Genomic DNA, 15,175 nt, shown 5'->3' with positions numbered 1-15,175 from the left:
AGAAGTGCGTGCATAGTGTGATTTTTTTACTGGAGGAAAGACATCCACTGACCTTAGCTTTCACGGTTTCTTTTGTCACGCATTGTGACGTCCCCTGAAAGCCTTTTTTCCTCCCTCAGTCCATCCTCTGAGGGCTGTGTCTGGCCTCGTTGTGTCAGATTGCTGCCCCCTCGAGCCATCTGGTTACATCACACACTGGAGCAGGATGGTGGCAGAGCTGGAAATATAATCAGCAGACAGAGAGACTGAGAGAGAGTGAGAGAGGGGACGGACGGCAGCCCAGAGGAGTTTTTTTTCTTTCTGTGTTTATGTCTGTGTGCACGTGGAGCTGTGCCATGTCTGAAGCTATGAGGGCCTTTAGCTCGTTACTGCCCACACTTTATCTGTTCCTCTCTTTCTCTTATCTCCCTCTCTGCTGCTGCAACTGTCACCAGCACTGATGGAGAATGTCTGCTGTGCTGAACAGTGAGCCGGGCACTGTCATGTCCAAGGGGGGAGCAAACAGACTGCCTTTTGTATAGAGAGTTAGAGGAGAGTATGTGCATAAGAATGCAGTATGTACGTACAAATATGTAAACCTACAGTATGTCAGTGTGTGTCTTTGTTATTTGTGCATATATTCTCACTCCAAGTCAAAGCTGAAGGGTCGTGACTCGTGAGATGATCAACAGGATGACTGAGTAAGATGTGGCAGGGGTTATTTTCAGTAACACTTAATTTGAAGGGATGTGTGTAAGACTGACATGACACTTGTCATGGCAACCGTACATAGAGCAAGACAATCTGACCTGTAGTAAACGTGTCATCGCAGGTCTATTTATCAAACTTTCTGTTTTACTGTCACATTAAACCGTCATGTGTGGTTGAGTTTGACATTGGCTGTTATGAGACCATTATAATTGTGTCATGAATATTTTTCTTGACTATAAGTAAAGTTGTACAGTTCTGGGCTGGTCATTACGATGTCATTGAGGTACACATTCAAGTATTTTTACAGGTCTTTGGGAAAAAAGAGAAAAAAGTAGTTTAAAAAAAGCCTGTTGTGGCTCCAGAGGAAGCTGCGTGTAATCTGATAAATTTCCTCCGGTGTTGTTACTCAGTTGCTAAGTTGCATTGTGGGTAATGTAGGCACCAGGTTTTGAAAAGCAGCCCACTGCTCTCGCATTGCACTCCTATAACACTGTTGGACTCATTATGGACAGCTTAAAAGCAAATGATTGAAATCCTGTCCCTCACATTCGTCTTTCTTTTCAAAACCTGGCGCCTACATTACCCACAATGCAACTTAGCCACTGAGTGACATCACTGGAGGCAATTTATCAGATTACCTGCAGCCACTAAAGGCTTTATACTACTTTTTATAGAATTTTTATGTTAGTAATGTGTGAAATTGGTGGAGTTACCCTTTAACTGTGCGAGGCCAGTTTGACCACAGGGAAGTACGAAGGGTGATTTAGGGAGTTGTTGACTTGTTGATAAAGCAAACTAACCGCTAACAACAAAAACCCAGCTTCGTACTGTTATTTTCTGTCATCAAACCGGTTCAACTGATTTTTAGGTGTTAAATACTGAATATCTTTTTCTTTTTTAATCTTTGCAGTCTGCTACATTAATGGCTGTTTTACTTCTTTGAAGCTCGTTGACACCGATGTGAAGATCACTAACACGCTCCTGACGTTGTTATCTGAGAGCCCTGGTGTTGTTCTGTGAGGTTTACGTGTTATCATTAATGCAATGGGTTTCCATGATGTGAAGCACACAAGGTCATGCTGATGTTTGTTTATTTGTTGTCTGACATTATCTTAATGGGAGTAGAGAGGCTGGCTCACACTGCACAAGCTGAGAGAGCAAAACACTCGCACATTATCGCTTGCCATGTAATTTACTATTGAACAGCATCTGACTAGTCCTTTCTCATCTCATCTCAATCTCATACATGAGACAGGCTACAGTTTTGAATACATACATAATGTAATGATATAAACATCGTCTGAGAGATCTTTATTCATGTCATTTCAGTTATGAACTTGATTTCATTACATCGTCAAGCTTCAACCCTAACATGTTTCTTTTTCGTTGTGTTTGTTTTGCAGAAAGTGAGTGAGAAAGTCGGAGGTGCAGAAGGAACAAAGTACGATGTGGACTTCACTGAAATGGAAAAGGCAAGTCTGAACTCCTTCTACTACTATCCTCATTATGACCTTGTTGAGAGTGAAACTCTTATTATTACTTTATGAGAAGAGGAAATGTTGTGGGATCCCAACAGACTGCTACCAAATTACAAAGGTCCACCAGTGTGGTCCTGCATTATTGAACCCAGTCTCTCGACAGTTTCAGTGGGTCTAAAATGGGACAAACATTTAACAGTCAACTTTTTGTGACCCTGGTTCTAATTTTGAGTCACTGACAGGATATTCTGTGGTTAACATGAGCAAGTCTTGCTCCTAAAGAACAAATGTCTCATGTTACTAAATTAATATTTAATAATAAGATGTTCAACCAGCATTTACAGGCCTGTTATCGAAAGGTGTCCAGCAGGTCAGACTGTGGTCGTACTGGGCTGCTTTTAGGTATGAATGTGTGTAACAGTGTACTTAGTCAGGGTGAGCCTCTGGTGAAGCGTCCCTGAATAAATAAAGGTTTTTTGTTTTTTTAAAAAAAAGAAGTTAGTTGAAAATAAAAACTAACTTGAACCCTTTGATGGTTTGTCACTCATTTCTTTTATAAAAAACAAAAGAGCACAGAGAGCTTCCTCAGCTAGAAACTAAGATTTCACCCTTGTTAATACCTTTAGACTTAGTAGCTGTATTGATTTTTATAGTTTTGACTTAGTTAAAAAAAAAAGGGGATTTAAATTACATTTACAGCGTCTGTTTTTTAGACTTACAACATGATTTGTTGTGGCCATCATTTCACACAATTTCACTATTTTTTATAAACAGCATTGAATTCAGAATTTCAATGTGTCTTTATATCTTTGCAGTTTTCATGTGTGTATTTGTGTCCTGTGTATGTCAGTATAAATCCACACAAGGAGAGAAACAGTTTGTGTGTATGTCTATGAGACATCATATTTGACATCATATTAAAAGTTGAAAACAACCCGAGATTTGAATAAGTATTCAAGGTAGAACAAGCATAGATGTTCTGAAAGCGCTGAACATTTTACGTTTTGAGTGATTTCTTAAGATAAAAGTATGCAGAAGCAGGTGAACTTCAAAGTGAAGTTGATTGAAAGGGATTTAAATAAAGAGGACGAGGAGAAAAGGTGTGTGTGTGTGTGTGTGTTGTATATGTTGCCTGCCTGAAAACATCAGTGCCCTGAATAACATACGTACATGTGAGTGCTGTTGTATTTTAAGCATCATCGCGTGTGTGTACTTACATGCAGAGCTGATCACACTGAGCACACTGTTTCTGTCTCCTTCCACGTGTTGTTTCCACGTTGGGGTTTACAGAAAATGGACACCACCGCTCGGGCAGTGCTGGACATCATGACCAAGACGACTGAGTATCTGCAGCCGAACCCAGGTGACATAAACCGACTGTGTATGATGATAGTCACATAATCACAAGCACATTATTGTAATGACTTCCTTATGTAATTGTCCTGTTAACAAAGAAGCCATTGACCAATTCAAGTTCTCACTCAGGGTTATCGCATGTTCATGAAATAAATTAAGCTTCAGGGAAAACAACACAGCAGAGGCCTTGTATTTAAGGTGTGATCTGACTGTTTGGACCACCATCTAATAATTAAATTAATCAAGACACAAGATATTTTAGGATTCAGCCCAGCAGATGTAATTGACTGATCGATCCTGTTGTGCGTTCGCTTTGAGGTAATTAGACACAGCATGTGGCGATGACAGGGAGAAAAGAAAACTGTCTTCTTACAAAGTGGGAATGCCCGAGGCAGAGGGCGAAGACAAATAAAAAAAGTCTGAATTGAAATGAACAGCTGGACTTTTATCAGCAGCAAGTTTTTAGCGTTAATTTAAAGGTCTCTGCCTCATCCTGAAATCCACATGTAAATAACAGTTTATCATGGATGCCCATTGGCCTTTTAAACCTTTCATAGTGAAACCAAATATGTTCTCATGTTATATTACAGCAGCCTGTCCCATTACTATAATATCTGTTTAGAAAGATCGAAACTCGCTCAAGGAATAAGCTCAAAATCATCTGTAAACAACAGAATCACAAACGAGCATTTTGAGTCATTTGGCGTCGCAGGCATTTTGTCTTCAGATCACAAAACATAAAACTTACCCTAACATTTAGCCCAGTGGTGTTTGATTTCATTACCGCTTTGCCTTCACAGCCACCAGAGCTAAGATGAGCATGATCAACTCCATGTCACGTATGCGGGGACAGGAGAAGGGACCGGGCTACACACAGACGGAGACCATCCTGGGAGAGTCCATGACGAGGTTTGGCAGGGAGCTCGGAGAGGAATCGAACTTCGGTGAGCTGCGGCAGCACAAGAACAAAGTGGCATAATTTTATTCCCTCAAGGATGCAGTAACAATGATATGAAAAATGCATGAGCCTGTTTTCCAGACAAGAGGCCTGAAGTTTGCTTTATTCAGTTCACAAGTGAAGGCTTTAAAATGCTGTTTGGAGAGAAATACCTGCCTTCACAATCTGCTGTTGACTCTAATTAGACGGTGTTCACAACCTTTTTCACACTACACGCTGACTGCTGTGTGCTGTTCATGTGGTTTTTTGTGCTTGTATCTAAATGTGTCTTTTATTTTTTCTAGGCATTGCTCTGATTGATGCTGGAGAAGCCATGCGTGAGCTCGGAGAGGTTAAGGACGCTCTGGACATGGAGGTGAAGCAGAACTTCATCGATCCACTGCAGAACCTCCATGAAAAAGATCTGAAGGAGATTCAGGTACGAGTGCAGAGCTTTGATGCACAAACAAACAAACAAACAAACAACAAAAATAGATAATCAATCTCTTGGTCAAGAATTCCGATTTATTTTCGGGTCTTCTTTTGCAGCATCACCTGAAGAAAATGGAGGGTCGCCGTCTGGACTTTGACTATAAGAAGAAACGTCAGGGCAAAGTGAATGAGGACGAGATCAAACAAGCCCTAGAGAAATTTGACGACTCCAAGGAGATTGCTGAGCAGAGCATGTTCAACCTGTTGGAGAGTGATGTAAGGATCATTTAACTTCACCTTACTTGCTGTTGTGGCCTGCAACCACAACCATTCCCTTTTGCCCTTTGTCCTCCTCAAACCATGGCAATCAAGAGGGGGTCCTGATCTTGCTCTGATTTCATTTGATGGGAAACAGAAAAGGAATGTATGAAACATGACTCTATTATTCAGTGATAATGTTTCTGTGTCTGCTAAATGTGGCAACAGGCTACAAATGATTTGCATAACAACCTAAAAGCGAGTCATTGTTAATCTGGTCATAAAACCCTATAAATACTACCCTCAGGTTGACTAGTTGATCTTGAACGTTGGCAGAACAATCTCACCATAAGGTGCCTTAGCAGCTTTTCTTGAGCTCTCTATCCTATCACACAATCTGCCTGGGATTAAGCATTTTAAGGACTTCTTGTCTTAAAGGAGCAATTTGTAAGATATGGCCAAAATTTTTAGATTAAACTGAAGAAACAACATTGTTATGACGTTATGTCAAAGACTTCTATGAACTGTGTCGCAGAGATACAGTATCTGCTAAAGTTAGCATGCTAACCAGCTAGCCTGTAAGGGAAATTCTCCCTGTTGAAGTTTGAGAGTTGCTGATTCTCTGAAGAATTACAGACTCGGTGTGATGAATCAGATCTATTTAATACTTGCGACATGGAGAGAAGACCCAAGCATCGTGTTCTCTGCAGTTTTTCAGATTGTCTTGACTTTTGTACTGTCAGGTAACAACATGACAACACATGCAGACCTCATGACAAAGCTGACTTCATACATTCTGGTGTTGATCATGTCTTCCCCAGGAAGATCATGTGATACAATCTAAAGCTCCCGAACAACTGCTAATGGACCTTGTAGCAAGATTGTTTTACAGGTGAGATGTATCAGCTGATATAGTGTCAGTGTGTAACAGGAGACCATGCGTATCTTAACAGATTGAACAGGTGAGCCAGCTCGCTGCACTGGTCCAGGCTCAGGTGGAGTACCACACCCGGGCTGCTGAGATCCTCACACAGCTCTCCAGCAAGATGGACGAACGGTTAGTACTCACACTTCCTGCATTTTCGTTTTACCGTACGTTACCAGATGTATATATACAATGTAGAATCTGTTACGCTCACTGATGGATTCTGCGTCTTCCACTTTGCAGGATAAGGGAAACTTCTAACAAACCGAGGAAAGAGTACGCTCCCAAACCACGTCCGTCTATGGACTTCTCTATCAGTGAGAACCACAATGGAGGCATCCACAGTGCTCGCTCTCCAGGTAAGACCCAGACTACAAAGCTCATTGTTCAGAAACATGTCCAGAAACTATTCCTGGTGCTGTGTATACACTGTGGTATCTGATTGGGGAGTCTCTGAAGTTTCTGTTTCAACTAATTCGAAGACAAAACCATAAAAAAGTATGCAGTAGTATTTGCCTCGAAAGGAAAGTTTCTTGACTGGTTTCTTTTAATTCATGATTTTTTTCCTTTAACAACCCTCGCTCTGTTTTTTCATTTTTACTGTAAATTCTCCAATAAGAGCCAACACTGATGCTGCTGGGTCATGTGACAAATAAATGCCAAGAGAAAAACAAAGAAGAGTAACGTGGTTGATAAGGGTAAAGTTAGAGTAATCTATATAGCCATGCTTCCATCAACGTATTTTTCCGTGCATTTTTGAAGTATCGCGTTAGAAAAGGTACCCAATTTGCAAAAAATGTTTTAGTTTTTCAAGTTTTTACACTTGATTGAGTTGTTTTTTTTGCCTTTTTCAAAATAGGGTAATGTGCTTAATGGGAAATGGAAACAGCTTTTCTGAATAAGTTCTGACGTGCCAAACATTTAACTCATCAGCAGTTTCCACTATGAGAGAAAAAGCAGATGCTGTTTCTGATGTCAGTGTCTTCCCAGATATTCTCATAAGATTACTTCTTTTAATTCCCACATTCCCTCTAAAATGGCCATGACTGGTTTTGTCTCTTCTTCTTTGATATTTATTGGCGGTTGGCAAACAACTGGTTTTGTTTCCCATTAGCAACCTCTACTTCTTCGTTTATTACAACCATACCACCAACCATCTTCTGACAGAACTACACTTTGTGTAGCCTGTTTTATTTGTTCAATACCAGTAGATGGAAATCCTTCTAATCCTCTTTTTTTTTCTCTTTTGTGCGACGTTTCAAAAGTTCACTTCAAATTACAGTGAAACAGATGTACAGTGAAATGGAAACAGCTATTGAGAACCCGATTCTTTTTTTATTATAAGTATTATAATAGTATAAGCAAAGCCAGACACAACAATACAAAACATCTTACATACCTGATGCACATTAGATCCAAATTAAGGGGGACAAAATAGCAGACACGTGAATCTTTTATTATAGAAAGATCTTGTGAAAGAGGTGATCACAAATAAAACCCTGGTGCCTTTATAGAAGGGCAAATATTTGAGAATTTACAGTGTATTTACTGTGTTTGCTAATTTTCTTTTTTTCCCAGCTCTTTCCCAACACATCAGTTATTAACTACTAAACAGAAAATCCATCAGTCCAGAACTGAATAATACAACTGTGCACTCTTCTCTTTCCTCTTATGATTTTTGGTTATTCTTCCAGGGGCGAGGTCTCCAGGTGAGCCAGGTCAAACTTATCTGTCGATATTATTTCTCCATCTGTGTGCTCATGAATTCATTTCTTCAATAAAATCCTTTCATTTAAACTTCTTCTACTGCTTTTTCTGTCTCCCTCGTGTCGTCCCCTCTTCCCTCTTTGCAGCAAGGTCTCCAGGTGAGACAAAAGTGAATCTCCGGAGAGATACAACAATATCTCTTCCATCACTTTCTCTTTTTTTGTCCATTTCTCTTTCTGTTTGTCTCTTTGTTATGAGAAAATTGTTGATCTCAAATGATACAAACAGCAGAAAAACAAGTGCCGTCTGCTCACTGTACAAAGAGACCTACAGTAACGATGCAAATCTTACCAGCGGACGAGCATTTGCTGTTTCTGTTTTGTTCGCTTGTCAATCTTCCGGTCTGTCTTATCCTCTTGTTTCTTTGTCTGTCGGCCGCTCTTTTTCAATCCGTTGAACGTGTGTTTCTCCTTGCTTTGTTTATTGACCTTTTCATCGACGCGCCTTCCGTACTTACCCATCAATTTATCATTTATCCATCGAGAAAATGCTATCAAACATAAACACTTCAGCTCTTTGTTCACCTTTGTTTTCTGCTTTCCCCTTTGCAGCAAGATCTCCAGGTGAGCAAGAGTGACTTGGGAAGAGATGCAAAATCTCTCTATCACTCTCATTTTAATCCTTACTTAAATGAACTTTTGTTGAAGTATATTTTTTGTCTGCATTTTTTGTTTGCAGTGCAGCTCGTCTGCAGTGCTGTTTCTGTCTAACCCCTGGTTTCTCTTATGTCACTAATTTTTTATCAAATTGCTCATCTTTCCTTAATTGTAAAAGGAATAGCTTGACATTTTGGGAAATTATTTGCTAAGATAAGAAGATTCTTACTAGCTTAGCATACAGACTGGAAACAGGAAGGTAGTGGTACAAGTTCAGCCAGTATTTCTCAACACTGAAATGCTATCTTGACAGCTGTGAGTACTAACAACAGCCATGTTTGTTGTTAATGTTCATTATGATACAATATTTGGTGTTTTCTTACATATGAATGAGACATGACATAGTTTGCTACGGTTAGCGATGACAACGATGCATTTTGCTTCTCTTTGGAGGGAGGCCTGAAGGGAGGGTGTGGTATTTCTTTAATCGAGCTTATTCTTGCTGGTTTCTCTAATTTTACTAACCCCAGCTTCAGTTTGTTCTACAGTGCGTTTGTGCGAGACTAGTAACTTCTGGAGTCTCAGCCTTTTACCTGACAAGTGCTCAGAGCCAAAAAATAGTCCCAGTCAAAGGGTGAATTCTCATTTTTATACTTCCTTTTGGAACAGATTAAAGAAATAAGATATAACATGTTATATACCAGCTTGAATTTATGTCTTTAACTGATGACAAGCTTCTCTTGAATCGATGAAATATAAAAAGCAGTGGGCTGACCTAAGCTGTGACTAGTGGTCACAGGAGTGCCTGTGAAACGGAGGATAAACACAGATCATTTCCTATAAATTCTTCACAATAAAAGTCCCCCGCTACTTTTGCGACTGTTTTTCCATCACACAGCACCGCAGGTAAAACAAGTTGTTTATCTGTTGGATGTGAACTGTTTGCAAAGGCGCAGTAAGAGTTTGTTATCTTGAGCTCTTCATCTGCTATCTCACTGTGGCTGTTTCTGCTTTTACGCCTGTGGAATAACAAGGAGAAAGGGTGCAAACACAAACTGAATTCATTGTGTTCAGTACAAAGGCAAATCAGCCCAGCATAGTTAGCTCTATATGCCCTATATGTTTACTTGTGTTTCCAGTCTTTATGCTAAGCTAAGCTAGTCGGCTGCAACTTTAACAGACAGATATGAGATGGATTGATCCTCTTATCTAACTCTCCACCAGAAAACGATTGAAAAATGTAGAACACTTCCTTTGAACATTGAATGCCTCATTATTATTTTCCTGTCACTGATGCTCATGTTATCTTTCTTTTGCTTTGTCTCCTCCCTCCTCCTCTCTGCTTCTTCCCCTTCTCTTCCTCTCTTTCAGCCAGGTCTCCAGGTGAGCCTTTCACAAGCTTTTCTTGTGATGTGTCATTGTGTCTCTAATCTATATGCAGCATCCAATATCCTCTTCTGTCCGCTAACTCTCCTTTTGTGCTCTTATCTTTCCAACTCTTTCCCCCAGCCCCTATGGACCAGCCCTGCTGTCGTGCACTCTATGACTTCGACCCAGAGAACGAAGGTGAGCTAGGCTTCAAGGAAGGCGACATCATCACCCTGACCAATAAGATCGATGACAACTGGTACGAGGGAATGCTGCACGGCAACTCCGGCTTCTTCCCCATCAACTATGTGGATATCCTGGTGCCGCTGCCTCACTAGGACGTCACCACGTCCAGCTGTGTCTGCAAAGGTGGCAAATCCTGGCCTCTGGTTCCTTCCCCCGAGTATTCCCAGTAACCTTTCTCCTAAACATTCCTACCAACCACCTGTACTCCACTTTAAAGGAGTCGAAACAGCAACAACACAATAACGAATGAAAATGCGAACAAAGATTGACGGCAAATTAACGCAAGTATGCACCAATTGAGAGTAAAAACGAGAAATGAGGGAAAATCTGCATTGATGTCGTTGCTTCCCCTTATCCCAGGAGGCACTTTTAGGCTTCCGTAGTCATTTTATCCATTTCTGTCCCGGCTTTTGTCTCAGTTTACGTTGGCTGTCAGTCCGTCATAAGTTTATCAGAGGAGCTTTACAAAAATCACACTTTCTCTAATTCACTGTACTTTGTGAAAAAAAACCTCTACAGTAGTTAGAATCTTTTCTCTCACATACTAGGAAAAAAAAATCGGTCCACGTGCTTCATGTTTGTTAGAGACTCTAGGTCAAGCATGGTTTCAAGTGTTTAACGTTTTCTCTTATTAAAAAAAAAATATGTTGAGCTGATTTTGTTTCTTTTGAAATATTCCTTTTTTTTAAATCGGTAATCGCCTCTCGGCATGCTCGGGCTCACGTCCCTGTCGTGCTCCATAAACATTCGTTCCAAAGGACGTCTTCACCTTTTAACTATTCAGAGTTTTGACAAAAGTTGTAGGCAGATTCATCTAGCTGATGACTAGCAACCAGGATTACCCATCGTACTTTTATATTTAATTTTTTACATATCAACATGTGCGCGTGACTGCTCGTATGTGATTTAGATACCAAAGTTACCTGCAAAAAAAACAACACGAATCGACTCCGGTTTTAGCTTCAAGATTTAAAGACATCATGGTGTCGGTACATCAGTTCGATGCAACAGGGTGAAGCTTGCAATCTCTAGTTCTTTGGTATTTTCATCAAGAGGAGAGAAACTGTATTCTTAAGTATGTGACATTACATATCTGAGCCAGTGATTAGTGGAGTGATGACATGATTTGCAAAAAAAAAAAAAAAACACAAGTTGTGAAGTTTAAACTGTTTAAAGTGACGTAAGAAAACTATGGTGCATACGTTTCAATCCTCCGACGTGTATTTTATCAGCAGCTTGTGTGAAAAATGGTTGATGTATTGTGATATATAAACTTATAGGACTTAACTGCTCATTGGGGCAACTGTTGTTTCTGCAGCTGAAGGCGTAGCTCCTTTCTTGCTGCATCCCTGCTAGACCAATTAGTATTCTGTAGTTTAGCTGTCTATAAGCCATTGATTAAGATGAAACTAGACATAGCCAGGAGTGAACAAATGGCTGAACGGACTGAGAAATTACTTCTTTTTGTCTCGGTGGAAATGTTTTATTAATTGGAATGATGCAACTTACTACTAAAAACCCTTTTCTCCAACATAATGTGGACTAAAAGCGGCTGGTTTACCCTTTTCATGTCTCAGAAAAAAATGCTATAATGTAAAATTTTCCCTGACCCTGGTTGTATGCGTATTGTGTGGGATTTTTGTCCCTTCTTTAACTGATGTACTGATAATCTAGAGATCAAACCAACTTCACCTATTACAGTACATGTTTCAGTCAGCTGAGCACTTCCCCGGGGGTTTCATTCTCTGCAATGTCGACGATGTATTAACCCTCCTGCAGAGTAGTCTGTGCAGCGGTGATACTGTTTTTTTTCACCCATCTTGTTGTAATGTTGTGCGTGTGTTTTCGGGGAAGGGGTGCGTATTTGGGTTTGCATACTGTACGTGTTATGCACAGGGACGGGGCTGCAGAGGACCTCTGGTGGAGGTATTTAAGATATACTGTCTCTGACAGTGTTCAACATTAAAACAAACATGGATGTCTCTTTAATCAAAGGACCAATTCATTATATTCAGTGGAATTACAATAAATTATGCAAAATCAACTGATATCCCATATTAAGTGTTTTTTTTAAAGGGAAGCACAACTTTAACAGACAGTATACTTTGGGGAGAATAATGATACAGTTTGAAGGTCATGTATTTATTTTTTTTAAAGGCGATACAAATCCTTTCTTCTTTTTCTCTTTCACTTTTTTTTTAACAATCTTGTGTATCTTTGCCCTCAATGAGGACTGTACAGCTTTTCTGTGTTTTGTTTTCACCTTGTGTGTATAGTCGCGCATCTACAGTAACGTATCTTATTTTTGTAACTGTGACAAAAGTATACACATACAGTATAGATGTATATATACAGTATATTATCCAGAAGCAATGTGAAAGGAGGGATTCTCTGTGCTGCACATGATTGTCTTTGGATTGTTTTTCGTTTTGTTTGTTTGTTTTCCGTTTTCGTTTTTCTTTTATTCTTGCACTGGATTCTAAGACTCTATGCTTGATGTAAAGAAACAAATGTGATAAGTCAATGTAATTTATTCAAATAAATACCAAGAAATAGTTATTGACCTCCAGTCTTTCTGTTCACAGATGCACACACCTCAACCTCGCAGGTAGAAATCTGCTTCAAAACCCGATCTATATGTGAAATCATTTGAAATCATCCTTCAAACCATCTAGTTTACCTCACCACTATCTCTAGCTGTTGTTTTCAGAATATGGAGGAAACGCAGCAGGGACTTGGCACGGCGAATAGATGAAGAAGCTAGATGCATTATTCATTTTCCTGGTGGATTCTTTCATGTCCTCTCGCAAGAATCCAAACAGAAAAAATAGGTCAGGTAAGAAAATCTCCTTTGTACCTCCAACACGACCGAAGCGTCTTAATAATCCTGTCAGTGCAACCTTATCAAAGTCAAGACTTCAAGCATCTTAAAGGCTCCAAAAGATGTGAAACATATACACGTGTAAGCTGGGATATAAAATGCAAACACTGTACAACATTCACTGTACAAACAAAGAATTACAGTGGAGCCGTAGTAGTCACTGTAAATCAGTTGCATCAGCAGTGATGGACGTAACAAAGTAAATCTGGTAAAGATGCACTCTTAAGTAAAGTACAAGAACTGCAACATTGTACTCAAGTATTTCCATATTACTGTTTACTTTTCTCTACAGATCAGAGGAAGATATTGTGCTTTTTACTCCACTACATTTATCTGACAGTTAAAGTAACTAGTTACTTCCTAATTTAAGTTTTATATACAAAACGTGATTACTGTATAAAAATATGATGCAACATTACAGATTAAACTAAGCAGTAAGTAGCTGAAACTACTTACAGATAAATGCATCAGACATAATACTAGATGAGAGTACAAATGTTAATATCACATGGACAGGGGCCTTTTTCAACATATAAAGGAAAGGTTTTTTTTTAAATTGTTGTATTATGACTTTTATTTAACCTGCAATAACTCTTATTGGCTACTTGAGGGGTAGTGGAAACATATTGTGAAAAACATTCACATTATCATAATGACCATTTAAGTTTAAGTAAACTTTTTCTTATTTACATATTCAGCAGTTACTGAGCAACATTATCAATAATTAGGAGTTGTATTGCAGGTCACCTCTTTAAGGTCCGATTTTGGTCTCCACCACCTCCCAAGGGACACATCTGGTACTTAAGCTGCTAAATGCTCCACCAAGTTCACCAGCTAGACACTAACTGTGTCTTTCTGCTGTTTGCTGCTGAGCGAGTAATGTAGAGTGGTTATTTAGAGCTTTTTTGCTGAAACGAACGCTGAGCGAGGAGGAAATTGAAGCAACAGTAAAGGTGCGACCAAAGAGCTAAACAATGACCTGAAACTCGCTATGAAGCTCTATAAAGCTGAGAGGAACTTCAGATTCAGGGGATAATTCTTTGTAGGTTCATCACTGTTAGTGAACCCTTTCACATTGTTTTCACATTATTACTTAATGCACAAATATTAATTGTAGCTTAGGGACCTGGCTACTTCAGAAATAATGCTATAAGCTAAAAATATATAGTAGTATGACTAACACAGAACATACTGTATAATGTAAACATAAATTAGGAGCCACAGACACATTCCTGTAGGATTCTAGGAAGATTGTATTTTAACATTTTGTTCATGAAATTACTTTAACTGCCATTATTTCCTATTATTTTTATGGGGGTTTTTTTTATACATAATTTACAGTATTCACTCCTTGTACTACATTCTCACCTTTAAGATAACTTGAATACAGAGTCCAAAACACTAAAGCACATTCTGAGTCCTCAAAATACAGCCACCTTACAGTATATCAGCTGGAGAAATCACTCAGTTAAAGCAACATTATGTAGAAATTGGGATTTTGTGCGATTTGGCGTCCCCCACAGTTGCAACACTACTGTCGTAAATATAAAACCCAGGTCTGTAACAATTTCACAGATGTAATGTAGGTGCTGACTACAAACAAAACTCATTCCATCATAACAATGTCATGTCTCTAAAACTTGTATGTATCGCTGTGATCCTGCCCTCTCACTGAAGTTACACAGTGCAGAAACAAGCGATAGCTGTGACAGACACCATTCACCCTATAACAAGACAGTGTACCATCAAAATGATTTTAAAGCTGTTATTTTAAGGTTAAACAGTTGTATAATGTTGCTTTAAGCATGACTGACTGTTTATGATTTGTACTCTGATTATCATAAATCGCTTTCTTATTCAAGTCATCTCAAAATACTGTGATGACACTGTAATGCTGCTGTTGTTCGTCAGATAAAAGGAGCTGACACTGTGAAAACAGGAAGTTATAACTGTAAGACAGTTAACATCTGACATGAAGTGACAACTTTTGGTCTCCACCCATTATCTGTCACCACCAGTGAATCTGGCTACACCCTCTCTTCATGCATCAAGTTTAACCCTCAAGTCTCACTCATCATTGCGGCACACACACGTTACACACACTTGTGTTGTAAAAAAAAAAATATCAATACGCATCAATTCTGAATATTTGAAACGTGTTTTCACTTTCCTCTCCTGCTCTCTAAAATTATATGCCCCCAATGTGGTTTCAATGTTTCCCAAAGTGTCAAACATGGTATC

General features: G+C 39.3%; 2 protein-coding genes across 2 annotated transcripts in view; one reads left to right on the top strand and one right to left on the bottom strand.

Moving 5' to 3' along the window:
- The window catches only part of sh3gl2a (SH3 domain containing GRB2 like 2a, endophilin A1), a 38,594-nt gene extending 27,413 nt beyond the window's left edge, over window positions 1-11,181 (top strand). Inside the window, exons 2-9 of the mRNA XM_073470239.1 lie at window positions 2,094-2,162; window positions 3,459-3,531; window positions 4,325-4,468; window positions 4,767-4,900; window positions 5,011-5,169; window positions 6,105-6,208; window positions 6,320-6,435; window positions 9,949-11,181. Of these exons, the coding sequence (XP_073326340.1) occupies window positions 2,094-2,162; window positions 3,459-3,531; window positions 4,325-4,468; window positions 4,767-4,900; window positions 5,011-5,169; window positions 6,105-6,208; window positions 6,320-6,435; window positions 9,949-10,145 (996 nt within the window). The 3' untranslated portion in view covers window positions 10,146-11,181. The remainder of the gene's footprint in view (window positions 1-2,093; window positions 2,163-3,458; window positions 3,532-4,324; window positions 4,469-4,766; window positions 4,901-5,010; window positions 5,170-6,104; window positions 6,209-6,319; window positions 6,436-9,948) is intronic.
- Window positions 1-15,175, bottom strand: part of uso1 (USO1 vesicle transport factor) — a 412,569-nt gene that overhangs the window by 271,945 nt on the left and 125,449 nt on the right. The window lies entirely within an intron of this gene.

Source organism: Pagrus major, chromosome 1, assembly GCF_040436345.1.
Source record: "Pagrus major chromosome 1, Pma_NU_1.0".
Taxonomy (NCBI): domain Eukaryota; kingdom Metazoa; phylum Chordata; class Actinopteri; order Spariformes; family Sparidae; genus Pagrus; species Pagrus major.
The sequence above is the reverse complement of the archived record's forward strand: the minus strand, read 5'-3'. Positions and strand labels throughout refer to the sequence as shown.